This window comes from Caretta caretta, chromosome 13 (assembly GCF_965140235.1).
Source record: "Caretta caretta isolate rCarCar2 chromosome 13, rCarCar1.hap1, whole genome shotgun sequence".
In the NCBI taxonomy this organism is placed as follows: domain Eukaryota; kingdom Metazoa; phylum Chordata; order Testudines; family Cheloniidae; genus Caretta; species Caretta caretta.
In genome coordinates, this window is record NC_134218.1 from 25551234 (window position 1) to 25571742 (window position 20509).

Sequence of the window (20509 nt, forward strand, 5' to 3'; positions counted from 1 at the left end):
CTCAGGAAGATGGCACTTAATTGAGTTGCACTTCGTTTGTGTCTGGAAGGTTGTCTAAGAGCCATGACGGCTGGAAATCTATTTTTAACAATATAAAAACTGAGATTCTGCCGCAATTGTATCCTCAGTGCCCCACACTCATCTGGAAGACTGTGACTGGATTTTTTTTTGAACCCTGATGTCAGTGGTCTAGGAGCTCAGCAGACAGAGAAGCCATCAGTCTGTGTTTAGATCATGGGTCTCAGAGGTCTCTATTGCATGGAGATTAATTCATGTCAGAACCAAGGCCTTGAGTTTTCCCTAGATGAACGGGAATATTAAAGCCTGTTCCTGGGACTGAGTGGGTGAAGGAATCCGAGTCAGCTTTGTTCCATTGATCTCAACCCTCCAGCAGCCCCAGGCTTTAACTGTCATTTTTAATAACTGCATTTGTATTTACGGCAGAAACATTGTCACAAAGCAATAAATAGAATGGGTCATTATAGCAACTGAAATGATCTCTTAAAGCAGGAGAGATGAGCTTTTCCGAGCCCTGATGCAGCACATGGATTTCCTCACCCTTCCCGGGTGACTGATTAATATTTACCAAACAACAGACACAAGTGTGCGCCCACAAATATCTGCCTCATACCGGATATATAAGCCATATCTTGTTGTTTCCTTATCAGAAATACTACTTCTGCATGTACCTTAGGAAACAGTAATCTTCTGATATGTTATTGCCCTTTGTTTCTGCTGCTTTGTTTATAGAAGAAGCTGTCAGTGGTGAACTCTGATCTTATGAGATTCCATTCACAGTGGAGTCAAGTTAAAGTCCTAGATTGTTGCAATCTTTTGTGTTATGCAAATGGTAATTCTGGCTAGCGAGGAACCTCTGCTCAGAGAAAATTCCTTTGGGGAAAAAAGAAATTGCTTTATTAAAAGGGGGCTTGTGCTGTATTTGTGGTTTCTTTCTCTCCCCTTTTCATCCCCCACCCCCCGTATGTATATTTTGCCTTAGTTGTGAATTCTAGACAATACTTATATCAATTAAAAACAAGCAGGGATGAAACACACAAATCCAATATCCTTGCCTGAACAAATTCAGCTCTGCAGTACTCCTATATCAAAAAAGATATAGGAAGAAACAGAAGGGGTCCAGAGATGGAAAACTAAACCTATTAGAGGCATAAAAAGATTCCTTTACCAAAAGAGATTGAAAAGATGGGGACTTTAATTTAGAATTGAGGTAAAAAAGGGGGATCATGATCAAGGTATATAGAAAAATGGATGGTCTAGAGAAGGGAAATCAGGTGCCCCAATTATCCAGTCTCATATTACAGGGACAAGGTGACACTCAGTGAAATTGGAGAGTGACTCATGTAAAGCTGGTCAATGGAAATTATTCTTCTATCCACATAATTAACCTATGGAACTCACTGCCACAAGATAGCAAAAGGCCAAATGCTTGGTATGATTCAGAAGAGGATGGAATATTTAACTGGATAATGAGAACACCCACTATTACATTAGACAGGATAAATATAGGAATATAAGCAGTATAAACCGTCCTTCTTCAGGGCATTAGCCAGCCACTAACTGTCCTGGTCAGTTAGGAACTACCCCTGCAGGCAGGTTATTGCAGAATTGTCCACTGTGCCGTTTCCTGCACATTCCGCTCAGGTATCTTGTATTCGGCAAAGACAGGCTCCTGGGCTGGCTGGACCACTGCTCAGATCCAGTATAGCAGCTACTCTGCACCTGTGTTGCTTTAAAGTGGAAGGTGTGCCATCAGCTGGGTGGGTCTCCATCACCCAGATCCTGGCTGCATCCCACATTAGAGGGGTAAACAGTTACACTGCCCTGTAATGTGGTGCTACGGCTCTTCTGTGCACCTGCCCTATTTGCCGGTGTTAAAACTCTGCACCAAGCTGCTGAAACTGGTTGTTGCGGGATCAGTTCATCGAATGAATCTGCCCCATGAATTTATAGGAGGTGGGGCTGGCTCTCTCGGGATAGGGGATTAGGGAGCTGAGACAGGAATGTCCTAGAGGGAAACCCCAGGGGCAGCCGAGCGCAGGGAGGGAACTCAGGCTGAGTTTTGTGCTTTGTTATTGTTTCAGAGTCCCCAGTAAAGCCAAAGTCCAGGAAGAGGAGAGAGGGGGTGCAGGGAGTTGGATACTGACTCGGGATATCCCAGGGGACAGTCTAGAAGGCACATTGTCCTTCTGGGCCAGGGGGAGCATGCCTACAGCTACTCCCTTGATAGAGCCATTGCCTCCCCTTCTCCCCAGCCCCCCCTGTCCCCTTCGGGGTGACAATCGTGCCCACAGGGACACTCCCAGAGCGCCGAGCCCAGGCAAGCACGGGCTGTGGTTGTGCTTGGTCGCTGGGAGGGGGAAGCAAGGGGCAGAGACTTCCTGAATCCCCCGGGTCCTGCTTTTGCCTGTATTCTGATGGACAGCTGCAGCATGACTGGCCTTGGAAAGTGGGAGGGGGATCCTGGCTCCAACTCCCCTGTCCGGCTGTGTCTCCTGCAGAAACATGCCCGGGGCCAGGTGCTCTTCGACATGGTGTGTGAGCACCTCAACCTCCTGGAGAAGGATTACTTCGGCCTGACGTTCTGCGACTCTGACAGCCAGAAGGTAAGGCTGGGGCACCCAGCTCTTTGCCGGGCCCGTTCAATGCCCCCCTCCCCAGTCCCATCCCACCCCACCCCTCCCTCCAGGCCACAGCCATGACCCCTGTTTGTGCTATTTCTTGTTGTTTCAGAACTGGCTGGACCCCTCCAAGGAAATCAAAAAGCAGATCCGCAGTAAGTCGCCCAGTGTGTGTGCTGGGGAGGTGCCATCCCACCATGTGTTAGGCCTGGGCAGTGCGCTTTTCAGGCTGGTCAGGCTTTCAAAGGAATTCAGCAGCTGCCACTGCTCTCAGTTATGTTACCTCCCCATTCTGCCTACCCCGGTGGGAACTCCGGCCCCTTGGTGCAGCCCAAGGAGAGCAAGAGAAGCAAGGGGAAATGTGGTGGCTGCGGCAGGAATACGAGCCTGATTCGCAGAGTTGCCAAGCGCCTGGAGTCCCCTGGAGGCGGATGTCAGCTGCAGATGCTGCTCAGCACCTCTGAAAACCAGGCCACTGGCATCCGGTCAGGGACAGCTGGGGAATGCCTGGCTGTGTGCGCCATTGGCAGAAGGGGCAGGCTGGCATCCAGAGCAGGGCTCCAGCAGCCGATGGACCATGTGCCACCATTCCTGTGGAGGACCTTTCTTAGGGCAACTGGCTGGATGGCTTTGCTGGTCCTTAGCCCTGCAGTGAACACACAGCTGGGCATCTCTGTGGGGCTCTGTGGGCTGCGTTCTCCCCTCACTCACACCGTTGTCAGTCAGGGGCCACTCCCCTGAAGTCCTGGCGTGAAGCTGCTGTGAGATGGGGAATCAGGCCTCGTGTCTGCGTCTTTTGCGGCTGGGTCGGGACAACGCCCCTGGGCTTGGGAGAGGGTGCTGTGAATGAAGGGGGTGCTGTCTGCTCCCTCTGCTGAGGGTGTGTGGCTGCCTTCTTCTGCTGAGGTGTGCAGGCCCTGGGGCTCCTTGGCGGCGGGATTCCTGGCTACCATACGATGCCCATGAGTCATTAGAGTTACCCACAGTGGGATGGGGGGCTGCAGAGCCTCTCTAGCTGGGTGGGGATCCCCGTCCTTATCTACAGCAGTGACCCTGCCCAGCATCCAACGCAGTGCCTTAGGATCCACCCAGCTGCTAACAGACGTCCTTGTAACCGTCCCTGCTCCCTTGGAGAATGGGTGGGGAGGGTCTGGATCTACGTGGCGCTCAGAGGGGGCTCTGGTTCTGCTCCGCTGAGCAATCAGGAGAGCCCGGGCTGGCCTGGAGTGGGTTCCCGGGCTGACAGAGCAGGGTGGGGGCTGGTCAGCTGGAGGAGGAGCAGGAGATCCCGGGCTGGCCGAGAGTAGGGGTGGCAAGGCAGGCTGGTTAGCTGGGCTGGGCAGTGGCTTGCAGAGACATTGTGGAGCAAGAGAGGGGGGCCTCACCAACTGTGGACCTCAGGGAACCTTGCTGGGAAATGTGAGGCTTGTTGCTGTGGCGACAGGAAGAGGTGGTGTCCCTGCATGGTGGAGACTGGGCAGATCTTGGCTGGGCCGACGGTGGTGGGGTCTGCGGGAAGCACAGTCTGTAGATCCCCAAAGCAACCCATGCTCGGCGGGTTAATCTCTCTGGGCACTCAGGTAGTAACCCCAGGGGAGTCGCCTCTTCCTTCTGCCTGTCCCAGGGGCCCTGGGCATTGAGAAGGGGTGGGACACAGGCACGGACTCCCTACACTGAGCCCAGGCTGCGGGGCGGATGCCCTCAGGGAGGACGTGTCCTAGGCACATGGGGAACATGCTCCCCCTTATTTTCTCTCTCTTCCTCTCCCTAGGTGGCCCCTGGAACTTTGCCTTCACTGTTAAATTCTACCCACCAGACCCTGCCCAACTCACAGAGGACATCACAAGGTGAGGGGCCATGGGGCACTCGGTACACTGCCACGCCCCAGGGCTCTTCCTCCCCTCCCTGGCAGACAGCATCTGTCCAGAGAGCCAGCTGCACGGTGGATGGGACCACGTGTGTGCGTGAAAGGCCACCTGTGTGTAGGATATGGCCACCTGTGTGTGTTGGGTGGGTCAGGGAGGGGACTGGCCCAGTGTGTAGTCTGGTGGAGTGCAGGAGGTGTGCGTGTGAAGGGTGTGACTGTGTTCCTCTGGGTGTGCTGTGGGGGGGCCTGGCTGGGAGGGTCTGACCCAGGTCTGTGGCCATGGGCAATGGGGTTCATCTTGGGCTTGGGGCGGAGGGTCCATCCCTGGCAGAGGGCGAGGGAGTCTGTCTTGAGTGCAGGGGCACAAGACAGGGGGCGCTCATCCTGAGTGTGGTGCGGGGGGGTTGCTCCTTGTCACGGGGGCACAGTGACGGCCTGAACTGTTATTGACTGTCTGCCCCATGTACATGTACCCCGCCCCAGTGACCATCTCCCTGCGATGGGCAGACCCCTGTGCTATTTAGAATCTGCCTGGCCCCCAGAGAGCTCACCAGGGTGTTTCCCTTTGTCTTTGCCCCCATCTCACCAGCCTCCCCCTTTTTCTCCCCCAGATACTACCTGTGTCTGCAGCTGCGGGCTGACATCATCACAGGCCGCCTGCCCTGCTCCTTCGTCACGCATGCCCTGCTGGGCTCCTATGCCGTGCAGGCCGAGCTGGGAGACTACGACCCTGAGGAGCACGTCGGCAACTACGTCAGCGAGCTGCACTTCGCGCCCAACCAGACCAGGGAGCTGGAGGAGCGCATCATGGAGCTGCACAAGACCTACAGGTTGGGCGCCCCTCCAGCCCCGCCATTCCTCCCTTCTAGTGGGCAGGGATCCAAGCAGCTGTGCCCTGCCAGCCGCTGCTTGTACAGCAGCTGGGAGGGAGCCCTGGTGCTGGCCTGGGTTCCCTGCTAATAGCATCCCAGTGCTCATCTCCCAAGCAATTCCTGCTGACCAGACCCCCGATCCCCCCATGCCCGCAGGATGCAGCTGGCAGCAGTGGCATGGTTCTAATCAGCCTCTGTTTGCTCCCCGTCTCCTTCCAAGGGGCATGACGCCAGGCGAAGCGGAGATCCACTTCCTGGAGAATGCCAAGAAGCTCTCCATGTACGGAGTCGACCTGCACCACGCCAAGGTACCTGAGCCCCCAGAGTCAGGGCACAGGAGCCCTCTGAGGCCCTCTCTGTGCTTCTCCTCGGAGCTCCTCACTCCTCTGTCTCGCTCCCTTTCTCCCTCTGTCTCACACGCACACTCTGGGTATATCTACGCTGCTGTCAGGCGGTGTGATTGCAGGGCATGCAGACAGACCCACGCTAGCGCTGGTCTAGCTAGCCCCGCCTGCCCAGGAATCTCCATACACACCGGAGCAGCTAGCCCGTGCGGCTGCCAGGGCTTCACTGCTGTTGTTACCGGAGCTGGCTTTGATCTAGCTAGATCAGCGCTAGCGTGGGGTATGCCTAGATGTGAGGCAATCCCACTCCCGATTGCAATGGGGACATCCCTCGTTTCCTTTCTCCGTCTCTCCCCCTCTGACCTTTGTGGATGTCTCTGGACAACATGATACCCCTCTGCTCCCGGTGCCAAGGATCCCAGTGGTTTTCCATTCTCAGGAGGTGACAGCACTGGGAAGTTTGCCGTTCGTCTCATCCAAGCCGGGACAAGCAGAACTAGAGTCCCAGGTGCACTCATGTGGGGCCTCGCTGCCCTGTCATCTGGGAAATGCTGTCAGTCCTGAAATGTGACCCATCCGCCAGGGCCTGAGCTCACTCCCTGCCCCCCATCCTCTGAGCCAGCAACACAGCTCTGTGCTGACCTCTGGCGCTAGAGCTTGCAGAGCCAGCTGGCCAGTTTGGGGCCCACTTGGGGTTGCCCTTAGCTGTTTATTGCAGAGCGAGCTGCAGGCAGCAGCTGGCAGGCCAGTCCCATGTCGAGCCGCTAGGCCTGTCCAAGAACGAGGCAGGGAAGCATCTGCCCTGCTCACAAGAACACAGCGGGCAAGGGGCAGCATGGTCATTTTCACCTCCAGGGTGACGTGTTTGTATCCAGCCCAGGCTGGTAATGGCTGATAGCAATTACCAGCCTATAAAATGGAGTGGGTGGGTCTCAGTCCAGTTCACAGTCGGCAAGGGCCCACATCACAACTGGGGCTAATTACACCCCTGCCCCCAGATCCTCTGAGCCAGCAGCACAGCTCTGTGCTGCCCTCTGGTGCCAGAGCTTGCAGAACAAGCTGGCCAGCGTTACCTCTTTGGGTACGGCCTTGCCTCTGTGCGCACTGAGCCGCGCGTCCTGCTGACAAAACGCTCTGCTCCTGCTGGCAAAGTGAAACCAGCTCCACAGGCAACATTCACCCCCGCCAGCAGGCACAGTTCTACTGGTGCAAGGCACGTGTGGACGCCGAAGTGCCTGAACCGGTATAAACAGTCCTCCAGCAACAAGACCACAATGCACCTGGTGCTGCAGCAGTGACCGCTCTGCTTGCCGGGGTTCACAGTGCAGGGAAGCGGGACCCCCATTTAAGATCTCCAGTGTGTTTTAGAAAGGCTTCTTTCCCTGCCATCTCTACAAACACATCTGGACAAGCCTGGCTCCGGCTCCAGTTGCTGTGTGGTCCAGGAGCCAGGTCCTAGGTTTCCTCAGCCTGTGGGGGGAGGGATGCAGAGCGCAGCTTTGGCATTCCCACAGGACTACAGATACGTACTCTGCCCTGGGAAAGGCCGTGGAGAACCTGCAGCTCCAGGGGGCTGCCCCCACGACCTGCCCCTATTGTGGCTAGCTTGATGCCATCTGAACCAGGATCCCACCTCCACCCTGAGAGTGACAGTGGACACCTCGCATAGACAAGGCCTTGGGCTCCTTAGTGATTTAGGTGCTTCTGAAAACCTCACCCGGTCAGTACGTTGTAGATAGGGCCCCATTGTGCTGGCTGAGCTGCTGGGGGCGTGGTCCTGTCTCTCCACCCCAGAGGCTGCCCCAGAGCTCAAAGCCATGAGAAGATGGAATTGCCTTTTAAGGGCAGGAAACCCCCACAAAAGAGCACAGGTGTCTCACAGCTGTGAACAGCAGCCAGTGTTCCTCCAAACCTCCTGCTCCATTCTGAGTGGGAACATTCCCCTCCCCCCAGCATCTCCCCACTGGCATCTCCAGCAGGGGACCTGGGTACCGCGTGATGTGATGGTAGCAGCCCAGTGGCACTGCATGCTCTGGAGGGAATGCAGTGGCCGCATTTTACAGTTGGCTGCAGGTACAAATTACCAGCCAGGCTATGGCCCCTGGCGTGGTGCTGGCTCTGGACACCTTGCTAGACCACACTGCCAGGTGGTAGCTGGAGGGCTGTTTGCTGGCCAAATACTAATCCTCCTACCTTGTCCTTAACCCTCCCTTCTGGCTTCCATCAGGACTCGGAAGGCATTGACATCATGCTAGGCGTCTGTGCCAACGGCCTGCTGATCTACAGGGACAGGCTGAGGATAAACCGCTTTGCCTGGCCCAAGATCCTCAAGATTTCCTACAAGAGGAGCAACTTCTACATCAAAATCCGCCCCGGTGAGGTGGGTGTCTCTTGCGAGAATCCATCCCTCGGGAGTTGGGGGGGACACAGGGCAGAGTCCATCCTTACCTCCCGGGTGGGTGTCAGGAAGTCTGTTCTCTCCCAAGGGTGCTCGTGTGCTGGAAAGGTCCATTGTTGTTGCATTGCACCAGAGCAAGGAGGCCCCCAAATTCATTTCAGCGAAGAACAAACCAAACCCAGCCTCTTGTGTTTTATCCAGTGGGGTGAAAAGGGGGGAAAGGTCTGAAAAAGGGAGCAAAAGTGGGATTATCCCCCCCAAAGGAAATGGAACATTTGAAATTTCTTTTCCTTACATGAGAGAATTCCCCTCCCACCCAAAAGCTGGTTAGTGCTGAGGAAAATGTGATCATCCACAAATGCCATCCTGCTGCCGTGTGAGCTCTGACCCTGCCCTGCCACCAGCCGAGTCCTGACAGAATAGCCACCCCAGCCGGGGCCCCAGAGCATGCTGGGTAGCGTTTATAGAGACACCCGGTCTGTCATTCTCCTGCTGGGACCTTGGCTAGGAGGCTGTCGCCAGCCTGAGCTGTCCCCCAGGGCCATAGTCTGAGGCAGCTCCCGAGCAAGAATCCCGGCTGTAACACGAGTCTGTCTCGTGTACTTCCAGTATGAGCAGTTCGAGAGCACCATTGGCTTCAAGCTGCCCAACCACCGCTCCGCCAAGAGGCTCTGGAAGGTCTGCATTGAGCACCACACCTTCTTCAGGTGAGGAGGAAGGTCCCTGTAAGAAACTGCCAAGGACAGGGCAGGACTCACAGAGAGGAGGCGGGGTGTGCTGTCCGTTCCTGCCCTCCTTGTGCTTTTCACTGGGGGAGATGTTCTTCATTAATGCCCCACGGGGAATCCGCATGGAGGGAGGGCAACGGTCTGTCTCCTTAGTGCTCCCCCTCAGCTGCCTTTGCCCTGTTGATACCTCTCTCCCCTCTGCCCCACGTGGGGAGGGGTAGTCTCTGGGCCTCCCAGCACTCTCTCCCTGGCCTGCTTTCAGCCTGAGCTCCATGGTCCTCCCTACCTGATATCCCTGGGAGCTGCCCAACTACAGAAACCGCACTCTGGCTTGGCTTCGCCCAGCCAAACCGTGGCATATTCCAGCAGAACCCAAGCAGAGAGATCCCTGTGCCCTGCAGAGCGGGGTCCCAATTGCCCTGCTTCGTACAAGGGGAATCCAAGCAGACTGCCGTGAGGAACACACTGTAACCGTAATGCTGTCATCACTAAGGGTTTCAGAGAAAGAAAAGCCGCCTGGAGATGCGTATCTCCCTTCCAGCTCTGTGGGGACCTGACCTTCTGCATTGTCTGATGTTTGGTGGTCTTGTCTAGCTACCTATATTCTGTCATCACAGCAGCTCACAGCACCCCTGTGCAGTTGGGAAGCATCAGCATCTTTAGTTCATAGGTGGGGAAACCAGGGCACTCCTGGAGGTTAAGTGACTTGACCAAGGTCACACGGTGAGTCTGTAGCAGCGGCAGGAATAGAGCCCTGATGTCCTGAATTGCAATCTGGTGCCTCACCCACAAGGCCATCTTTTCCTTGCGTTAATGGAGAGTTTTCCCGGGTCTAATATGTAAAAGAATCTGCTGATGGGCTCAGTTTCTGCATGGCAGTAAATTGCATCCTGTGCGGGTTGGGACAGCTGCACTCAGGCCAGGTCTTTGCTGTTTGCTCTGCTCTGCCATGGCAATACTTATGCTCACTCTGGAGTCTTCTGCTTTTTTACCTGCCAGTCTGTGCCTGGCTGGTGCTCCGCATGGTTTCCAGAGCTCGAATTCTAAACAGAGACAACGCGTCCTTTAGACTGTTTTTTACAACCATTGCATCTGAGGCCCTGGCCTCATTGCAGGAGTTTTGCCATTGGCTTCACAGGGGCCAGGATTCCTCGCCTTCTGCCCCCCCACAAGCCTTCCAGCTCCAGACTAGTAACTGCAGGGTCCCTGCAGCTGGCTGCACTGAAAACTGAGGCCTTGATTTTCAAGAGGCCACCAATTTTGAAGGCCCAGTTTGAGACCCTTGGAGCCTGATTTTCAGAGCAGCTGCAGATCAAGCTGGGGTCAGTGACTCTTGACGCCTCTAATAACCAGGCTCGAGGGGCCAGATTTTCAGCTCTCCTCTGCATTTCTGACTGAGGTTGTGAGTACAAAAATTATGGGCCCCTGTCACTTTCACTTGGGCATGCCCATCCCTGATTGTGTCTGCAAATCAGGTGTTGACAGAGAAAGCGCACCCACAGGAACCCCAAGGCCTGGTCAGACCTGGCCCCAGGACTCTCAAGTTGAGCTCCCAGAATTCATGGCCACTCTTGACCCCTGATACTTGCACAGACAGTGCAGGGAGTGTAGGGAAGAGTTCGCTTGCAGGATGGCACGTGGACTGGGGAAGAGAGCCTGCGTCTTGAGATGCTCATGCTGGATTTCCCAGGTCTCATGCTGCACAAGTCTCTGCTTTTATCTCCATCTGACACGCTTTCAGGGCTGACAAACCAGCGTTTAATACATCAAGGCACACGGCGCCACCCTTCGCCCTGCTACATTCGCCATGTCAGCCCTCAAGAGGCCAGCGCAGCCCCTTTAGAGCTTTGCTTATTTAGATGGGCAAAAAAAAATAAAAATGCCCACACATGGCACATGGTCTCCACGGTGCTCTCGATTGCTTCTAGTAGAGACAGTTTGGTTCACTGGCAGTGCTGGGGAGGGAAAGATTAGTTTGGGGTCAAACCAAAAATGAATTTTTCCAAAATTCTTGGCGAATGGGGAAAAAAAAAATCCGTTTGGGGTGAAGGAGCCATTCTGCTCCCCCTGCAGTGGAATGTTGGGTTCAGTTTTGAGCATTTTTTAACATTTAAAAAAAAATTCCTAAATAATATGAAAGGAAATTTCTAAACGAAAAGTCGCTTGCAAGAAAAATATTGAAATGTTTTGATTTTTTTTTTCAGAATTTTTCCTTTGTTTTTGTTTTGACGTGAAGGACGTAACAAAAGCAACACCAATTCGCAAAATGTTTGTGTCGCCGAAAAGATGTCTCCTGGCTGTAGTCCCTGTATCTCCCCTGCCCACTGCTCCCCCCACCCATACACAGAGTACCCCTCATTTATACGCACCTGCCCCCCACGTTATCATCTGATTTAGGCACATGCCTTTTTGACTCTCACTTCACCTCACTGCCGTCCAGTCCCTCACCTTCTACATTTGATGCTGAAGTCATTGAGATGTAGGGTGAGGCAATTTGCACCTTCACCATTTGGGAGAGGTACAGTGGACGGGAACAGCCAGTGAGATGGAGGCAAAGAGACCAGCAAGGAGGCAGAGGGCTGGGGAGTTCTGCTAACAGGACAACACTGTTCCTGGAAGCAGGGTTAAGAGCCCAGGTCTTGGGGGAAGAGTGGCTCTTTATTTGAGCTCCATCTATAATCATAGTTTCCATCCATGCCTCCAGGTAGCTGGATGTTGCTGCTGAAATGATCTGCAGTGAAACAATGAAATGGCCACCATTAGGATTCAGAGTGAACAACAACCTCACTGCAATGACAATGTTTGGTGATGCCTCTTGGTCTTTTCCTGGTTTTGCCCCCCCACTGACCGCCAGTCTCCATGTTGATCAGTCCCTGCCCCCTGCCCCTTGTGTGAACGGAGCTGGCCTGCCAGTGACACTCTGCTTTCCTCCCCCCTCCACCTGCAGGCTGGTGTCCCCAGAGCCGCCCCCAAAGGGCTTCCTGGTGATGGGCTCTAAGTTCCGCTACAGTGGGCGGACGCAGGCCCAGACCCGCCAGGCCAGTGCCCTGATCGACCGGCCTGCACCCTTCTTCGAGCGCTCCTCCAGCAAACGGTACACCATGTCTCGCAGCCTCGATGGAGGTACGCCCCAAATTGGGGAGGGGGAGGGAGATTGGTTCACTGGTGGGAGCCGGGAGGACAGGCTTAGACTACGGGGCCGTGTGGGCGAGGGGCGGCTGGGCTCTGGCACTGCAAGCTCACAGCTCCCTGCTGCTGCTATCGTCGACTCTTGGGGGACAGGGGGTTAGCCCTCAGGAAGCTGGGAGATTGGTACTGGCCAGGCACAATCATGCAAATGTCACCCCCACCGTGCTGCCAGTTCTCCCAGTCCTGACCCACGGCCCCTCCCCCAGCTGTGCCAGTTCTCCCCAGACCTGATCCGCAGCCCCTCCCCACAGATCTGCCAGTGCACCTCCCCCCTCTGCCTGTGCACACCAGTCCTGACCCACAGCAAGCCACGCCCCTCCCCCCTATTATTCCAGCCCATGTCCCCATCACTACTCGCCCCAGACCTGCAGCCCCGCTTGCTGCCCCAGTGCTAGGTGTGCATGTGTAACCCACACGCCACCTGGGCGTGGTGTTTTGTCTCCTCTAGTGGCGCCTTAGAGGGAGATTCTGAGCCCCGCTCTACAGCCTTAGCTAATTTAGCTCGTGCGATAGAGGCTCCTGCACTAAGCTCCAGAGGTCCCCGGATCGATCCCGATGACCAGGATCTGTCAGTGTTACACATGCAGATCTGCCAAGGCACTGGAAATGTTTTAAATTCGGATCCTCGAGTGACCCTTGGTGCTGGGTTCTTTCTGTCCCATGGATAGGCAGAGTTAGGGTGACCAGACAGGAAATGTGAAAAATCGGGACGGGGTGGGGGGTAATAGGATCCTATATAAGAAAAAGACCCAAAGATTGGGACTGTCCCTATAAAATCGGGACATCTGGTCACCCTAGGCAGAGTTAGGCTGAACACCAGCACTGCCGCCTTCTCTCCCGCAACCCTTCCTCTGAGCTCCTCCCTCCTTACCCTGTCCCCTCCCTTGGTCGTTCACAGGCAGTGTTTGGCTCTTACTGGGGCAGAGGATGCTGACATACTGCATCCCTCTTACCCCTCCCTCTCCCCATCCCCAGCACACTTCCCAGGCCAGCAGTCACTGCTGATTCCCCTCCCCTGTCTCTCTCTGAGCTGCATGGATGACAGCAGCTGTAGCTTCTCTCAGGGGCTGTCTGGGGTGGAATCTGCAGACCCCCTAGGTTGGGGGGATTCTAGAGGCAGCTGCTGGCCCTGGCTAGTTGACAAGCCCCCTGCCAGAGGCAGGCCTGGGCCTTGATGAGTTTGTGCTCACGAGCTGCTCGCAGACTCCTCCACGCCCCCGACAGCCCTTATGCTGCAGGGCGAGGGGCTTGCAGAATGGCGGGGGAGCAAGAGGGCAGTAAAGGGAGAGGGACCAAGGCAGGACATCAGCCTTTCCCCCCACCTCTATTCAGCAGGAACCATTTAATCCAGACACTGCTCACGGCAAGGATCTGGCCTAGCCCAGCCAGGCAAGTCCCAGAGGCTGTTTAGTGTCTGTTCAGCAGAGAGCACCGGGAATTCCTTAGCTAAAGCTCACAGCTGGAGGGTGGACTCAAGGTCTGAAAAAGGCCTTTTCCTCCTCAGACTAGTCTGATTCCTGAGCGCCCCTCCCAGTGTTCAGCTGGCTTGGGGTATTGCATGCTTGGGGAATGGGCCGGATTCACCTCTGCTCTGCACCTTGCTCAATTACTCCTGCGCAGAGCGGATGTAAAACCCTCCCACGCTGATTTGGGAGCACCCACTTTATACTCATTTCAGAGGGGGGTAAGTGGTGACGTGAGGTGCAGGTGTAGCAGACCCACGTCCAGTTTGCCTGACTCAGCTCGGGCTCAGATTTTTAATGGTATTTAGGCATCGCTCTGCTCAGCGTTGCTACGCCTAACTGATTCAGGTGCCTAAATTCTGAGGACTTTCCGTGAGACCCAGCTGAAGTCAGCGAGGCGTGGCCGCTTGCAAAAGGGGGCCCTACAGCCTTGCCTCGACTGGGGGGAAGGTGCTTTTTTCAGCTGAGCGCGCTCACCTCGCTTGCAGACCTCACTTGATGAGTTAAGCTAGCCCCATTACGGGCTCGGCAAGGCCTGCGAAGCGGTGTGAGAATGGGCGTCAGTGAAGAGTCTATACCTCAAGGAGGGAGAGGAATGGGAGGGAAAACGTAGCCTGGACATCAGGGCAGTACCCTGGCCATGGAGGGCTGTGGAATTGTCTCCCAAGGGAAGGCTGGAAGCCTCGTTGCCTGGGACGTTTAAGGCGAGGCTGGCCGTAATCCTACGAGCATATCTGTAAGGACCAGGCCTGCGTTGGCTGTGGCTGGGGGAGGGGTGGGGCCAGCTGGGCCCATCTCGTCCTCTTCCACCTGTAACCCCTGTGATCGGTGTGTTCCCCTCTGCACCCTGTAGAGTTCTCGCGCCCGGCCTCCGTCAGCGAGAACCACGACGGAGGGGCGGGGTCCGAGAGGCGGGACGAGGACAGTGAGTACAGCGGGTGGCAACGCTCCGAGGCGGAGGATGAATTTGAGGAAGTGACGACCCCGACGAAAATCAAGGAATTGAAGGTACAGGACCCACTGGGCAGAGACCAGGAGGGTGTCGGAGGCTGGTTTGGAGGGGTGCCCGTTCTATGGATTGGCTAGGGCAACCCCCAGCCTGCACCTGGAGAGAGAAGGAGCCCAGGATGCTAGAGGGGAGGGGCTGCCTCCCACAATCTGTGTCTGTCACACAGCGGTGTCCTTCCCTGCTGGGAGATGCCAAGACCTCCCTGTGAGGCTCTGGCACTGGCCTGAGATACCTGCTCCCAATCCCCTGGACTCCAAGGTACGGGCTTGCCCGTCTTATGTCAGGAAGGGGGACTCTCCTCCTTTCCTTGCCTCATGCCTTTGTTAATCCACCTTGGGCTCACCCATGAGATCTCTCCCATACAGCTGGCCAGGGAGGGCTTTCCCAGCGGGACTCCCAGGGGGTCTCGCAGGGCATCTGCCAGGGCTGGCACTGCTTGACTCCTTGGTGACAGCAGGGAAGGAGGCCCATCGCTAGGTATCTCCGTAGCAGTTCTGCTGACCTCAGGGTTGCACTGCTCAAGCTGGGCCAGGGAGTAGCTCCTATTCTGATATACCTGGAGAGTGTAGTGCACCTTGCAGCTGCCTTTGGGGAGAGGCAGAGCATTTCGGAGTTGGTCAGAGGACTGTCTGGGTCCGGGAAAGGCAGCCGCAGCATGTAGCCCTGACCAAGGGATGGACCAAGCACTGTCCGCTCTCCCAGTCCTCCTCCGCTCCCCACACAGACACTCACACTGCACACGTAGGCACATGCAGACACTCGCACTGCACACTCAGGCACTCACTGCACACCCAGGCACACAGATGCATGCGCCGCTCACGCAGGCACTCGCACTGCACGCACAGACACTTGCACTGCACATGCAGGCACATGCAGACACTTACACTGCACACACAAGCACGCTCACCGCGACACTCACACTGCCTACGCAGGAACATGCAGGCACTCGCACTGCACACTCAGGCACTCACACTGCACACCCAGGCACACAGATGCATGCGCCGCTCACGCAGGCACTCGCTCTGCACGCACAGACACTTGCACTGCACACGCAGGCACACGCAGACACTCGCACTGCACACACAAGCATGATCACTGCAGACACTGCATATGCAGGCACCCTCAGGCACTCACACTGCACCCTCAGGCACTCACACTGCACACTCAGGCACACAGACACGTGCACTGCTCACGCAGGCATACACATACTTGCACTGTATGCACAGGCACATGCAGACACTTGCACTGCACACACAAGCACGCTCACCGCAGACACTCACACTGCCTACGCAGGAACATGCAGGCACTCGCACTGCACACACAGACACTTGCACTGCACACCCAGGCACATGCAGACACTCGCACTGCACATGCCGGCACACTTACACTGCACACAGACACTTGCAGACACTCACACTGCACACGTAGACATCCCCAAAGATGGCCGTTGACACCAGATACTCACCTACAAATACACCTGCTGTCACAGACACACACACACACACACACACACACACACTGAAGTACACTATCCTAGTGACACCAGTTGGGTCTTAGGGGAGGCATCCAGGCCTGTGGCTTCTCCTCTCTATCTCCACTTCTCAGGGACCTGGCCCTCAAGGTCTCCCTGCCCTCCTTTCCCACTGAACAGGGAGGTGGGTTTTCTGAAGTTCCACATCAGTTTGTGACTAGAAATCTAGTGGTGTCAGCAGGGCATCGCTGTGGGAAGCTCACACCATAGGAGTCCTGTCTGGCACTGCTAGGGCACTGCTGTGGGGAAGCTCACACTGCAGGAGTCCCAGCTGGCACTGCTAGGGTACCTCTGGGGGGAAGCTTATGTTGCTGATTTTGCCCCTGGCATTGCCCAGGGTCCTGTGTTAAACTGAACTGTGATGTATGTGACAAGTTCCCTTGACTGACCATTCCGGTTCCTTTCACCTTCTCTTTGCTGCCAGCCGGAGCAGGAAACCACCCCCAGGCACAAGCAGGAGGTATTCTCTCTCTGGAGCATCTTACTGCCCATTGGTGCATCGTATTGTCCATCTCCTTTAAAATAACAAGCACCCCATCTCTTCCCCCCCCATAAAATGTGTCCCCTATTTACTGGAATACAAGATGCACCCAAGCGTCAGTGGGGAGCCTTCCACTCCGGAGAACTGTCAGATAAACCCCGTAGCCAAGCACACAGATGCTTTCCCCGAAGCACAAGCAGCATCTTCTATCCCACTAAGTAAAGCAGCTCTCCTCGCCTTGTGTGTGTGAGCAAGAGCCCTCCCATGGCGCTACAGCCGGGTCATCGTGCCATTGGGATGTCCTGGCTACTGAGCTCTTTACTGACTCCTCTCTGTCTTCTCCTCATGTCTCTTCTGTGTCTAACCCTCTCCTGCAGGCCCCAGCTCCCTCACACGGAGCAGAACAAGACTCACAGCCCCCAGCCCCGTGACTTCCAGTTTTCAGCGTTATCTCCATGCCAGCCTAGCTCGGAACTCCACATGGCGGCTCCTACCTGAGCTCTGTAATTCCACTGGCGAGGCGTGGGGCAGCATGGAGTGATGCTGCACCCCCGTTAGGCATTATTTCAGATACAAACCCTCGTGCCAACTGAGCCGTTACTAGGGTTCCTCTCCGAGCGAGAGCTTTGGTCAGGTGGCCTGCTGAGTTCCAGGACCAGCTCCAGCACTGGCCTTCAGGAAGTCACTTCAGATCTTTCTCTGTCTGTTTCACCCATCAGTTAATGGGGAGCATGAGGGCTAGTGCATAATGCTCTTGGAAGATGGGTCTTGCTAGGGAGGGTTATTGCAAGGTTCCGTGTCAGCTCAGAACCAGGCTGCTATTGCCTAGTCTTCGCTAGGGGTCTGTGAGGGTAATTAACCCTTGGAACAATTTATATGGGGATGTGGTGGTCTTTAAATCAAGACGGGGAGTCTTTCCCAAAGAGATGCTCTAACTAAAATCTCTGCCATCGTATCCTGCACAAGGGTAAGCCCCTTTGGCAAGCGATCTGCTGTTCAGCCCCAGGTAGTTGGTTTATTTTCCCAGCTCCTGCAGGTGCCTGATCCTGTTCCCTCCATGGTCTGTCTCATCCCTCATTCCTCTCTGCATGTGCCATTCTCCATCGCTGTCATGTGCACCCCAGTAACACCTTGTGCTAGTGATCGGCGAACTTCAGAATGGCTGGGTCTAGGATGCAGATAACGTTTTGGATTCTTATCCTAAACTTCTGTAAGCCTCTTGGGTCTGCAAAGTTGGCTGGACTTCTCATGAGAAGGGCCTTTCTCAGGCCTCTTGACTCCTGCACAGAACCCAGAAATGTACAGGCTGCTACAGGAACTCAAAATAAGGGCAAGGAAGAAGTTTATCTGAACCTTTTTGAACCTCCAAACAGGTTTGAGTTCGGGGCAAAAATTGGAGTGGGTTCTTCTTCTTTTTGAATGGGTTCGCCCATCCCTAGTACAGAAATAGGGGATCTCACAACCCTCATGATGTCATGGAAAGGATTGGGTCTGCTATAAAGATAGGGCCTGAATCGGTGCGTGGACCTGAACACCCCTGAACCCTTATCTTTATAATGGGCCAAACCCAAACCTCTAGACACCGTAGCACTCGCGGGAGGGCCAAATCCAAGTTTGGACCAATCGCCAGAATCCAGTTCCAGGGAAGCCTTATGGAAAGTCCAGTAGAACATTTTCAACTGGTTCCAACTGGCAACTCTGTACAATAGATTGGAACAGATCTGGCCTACTGGCTTAAGGGGTGTTGAGGCATGATGACCCTCCAGCAGAAATCAACAGAGGCCAGTAGAATCTAGTAGAGGCTATAGATGACTGGAATGGAGGTGACTCCCCTTTGAGTCCCACCGTTCTACTACTACTGAGTATCATCTAGGATCACCCTGACCTTACGTTTGGATCCCAGGGACCTGGGCTTTAGGATGGGAAAGGGGTACATTGATGAGTACCAGGAAGTACGTGTAAGTTCTGCTGGTCACTTTCAGCTGTTCCCTGGAGCTGCCCTAGTCTGCGGGGTGATTCCCGGCACATTTGGCTCTTGAGATCCCACATTCAGGCTCAGCATGAAGCAGGCCCTCCCTTTCCCACAGCGATCCGATCTCTGCCTCGCTAGTTACCTTCCCGTCTCCCTCCCAAAGTTTTTAGACAAACCAGAAGATGTTTTGCTAAAGCACCAGGCCAGCATCAACGAGCTGAAGAGGACGCTGAAGGAGCCCAACAGCAAGCTAGTTCACAGGGACCGGGACAGGAGGCTGCCTTCATCACCAGCCTCTTCCTCACCCAAGAATGAGGATGAGACGCCAAAGGGGACCCCGGAGAAGGCCAGTGAGGTTCGTTCTGTCCTGTCAGTTTTGTGAAGGGGGTTTTCTGTTGATCTGTGTCTGTGGTTTGGTGGGAGGCGAGTATAATTGGTGCCCCGGGGTCCCTGTGCTCTATACCACCCAGGAAAGAGTTCAGTGGAGGGTGTGCATATGGCAGCAGCCCTGGGTTGGCCTGTGGATTTGACCTCTTCCCTAGCCTTTGGCAGTGCTTACCCCCCGACACCACAGGAAGTGCCACGCTCAGACATTTGAGTGAGGACTAAAGCCCAACCTCCATCTCATGCAGGGATTGGCCAACATGGCTCCATTGCTCCAGCCAGAGGAGTGGGTTGTGTAGCCCACCCCATGGCTGGAGCCAGTGGTCCTATCTGGAACCCCTGTTGGGTGTCTTACCTCGTCCTTCCTATCGTGATAGCTTCTCTGCTTGCTTCAGGGATGCTACGGAGGAGTCAGGCCTGAGGACTCTCCATGGCCGATCTCCCCGTGCTTGCAGCGTGGAGGGAAGTGAGCGCATAATGCCGGCTGAGCTGTCTGTGGTGCCAGAGTGCAGCTCTGTGCTAGATTCTCCATACGTCCACCATGGGTGACAGGGAGCTGAGAAGTGGGTCCTCTGGGCTCGCTGGGGTAGGCAGGGGAGAGTCTGGCTGCTTCTGGCTGATGTTGAGGGTTTCCGGCCCTCACTGCTCCAGAAGTGCTGGGAGTGGGGTGTGGCAGGCCTCACAGACTCTGTGCTTTCTGGTTGATGCTCTGTTCTGTCTGCAGGGGAGCTCTGGAGATGGCTCTGCAGTCCTGGCATCTTGTACACAGCCCCTTGCGGCGTTAGGGGAATGGGGCTGCAGATACCGCAGCATGTTGAGCTACCCCCCACTGGGGCTGTGAGCCAGAGATGAGGAAGGGCAGGTGAAATCAGTGAGCACTGTGCTCTGCTGGGCAATGGCTTGGACATTCACCTGTGGAGAAGCAGCTTGAGGTGGATTGGGTGGGTGAGCTGGGAGCGGGAGACTGGCTGTTTCAACCAAGACATGGGTGAAAAGCCACAGCAGGCATCTGGGCTTCGTTGGTAAAGGATGCCACCTGCTGTTAGCTTTGAGCATTGACTCCCTCAATTCCTGGCTGAGGACAGAAGACCTGAGCAGCATCTAAATGGCAAGGCCCTCTCTCTGTCCCGCTCCCTGCCCCGGCTGCAGGGCCCCCTTTATCTTGGATTGGCTGCCAGATCTGTGCTTTGTACAGTGCCGTGCACATCTGTGGAGCTGTATCAGTACTGCTCGTAGCCATAATGGGGCTGGTGGTCCCCAGCCCTTTGACCTGGAGATGCGGAAGGGTTCTCTGAGCAAGTTGCCAGGGCACGCCTCATACTGGAGTTGCCAGGACCGTGAGGCAGGCCAATTGCTGTCTCTCAGCTGACTGAGGCTGTAGAGCAGCAGGGGGGTAAGGGACACGGGCGTTTAACCCAGGCTAAGGAGGTTTTATGGCCTGAGATCCCTCTGACGTGGGCTCCTCATACCGTAGTGCTGATCTCCGGCTGATCCTGTCACTGGGGTGTGTGGGGGCGGGTTTTGGCACCTAGTCAGGGTGGCTCAGCAGTGAGGGTGGCTGAGAGGACGGGGGCAATAAACTGGCAGCCTTGCCAGCCTGGGGAACTATCAGCCATACCCAGTCGTTATCCC

General features: G+C 55.4%; 1 protein-coding gene across 4 annotated transcripts in view; it reads left to right on the forward strand.

The window, feature by feature from the left end:
- EPB41L1 (erythrocyte membrane protein band 4.1 like 1) overlaps positions 1 to 20509 on the forward strand; it is a 152008-nt gene that overhangs the window by 104344 nt on the left and 27155 nt on the right. For 3 of the 4 annotated variants that reach the window (XM_075118827.1, XM_075118824.1, XM_075118825.1), the window contains exons 5-15: positions 2520 to 2624; positions 2752 to 2794; positions 4411 to 4486; positions 5118 to 5336; positions 5599 to 5686; positions 7950 to 8102; positions 8730 to 8827; positions 11796 to 11971; positions 14354 to 14508; positions 16465 to 16500; positions 18657 to 18848. In XM_075118827.1, coding sequence (XP_074974928.1) covers positions 2520 to 2624; positions 2752 to 2794; positions 4411 to 4486; positions 5118 to 5336; positions 5599 to 5686; positions 7950 to 8102; positions 8730 to 8827; positions 11796 to 11971; positions 14354 to 14508; positions 16465 to 16500; positions 18657 to 18848 — 1341 coding nt within the window. The remainder of the gene's footprint in view (positions 1 to 2519; positions 2625 to 2751; positions 2795 to 4410; positions 4487 to 5117; positions 5337 to 5598; positions 5687 to 7949; positions 8103 to 8729; positions 8828 to 11795; positions 11972 to 14353; positions 14509 to 16464; positions 16501 to 18656; positions 18849 to 20509) is intronic. The other variant, XM_075118826.1, reaches the window with a different exon arrangement.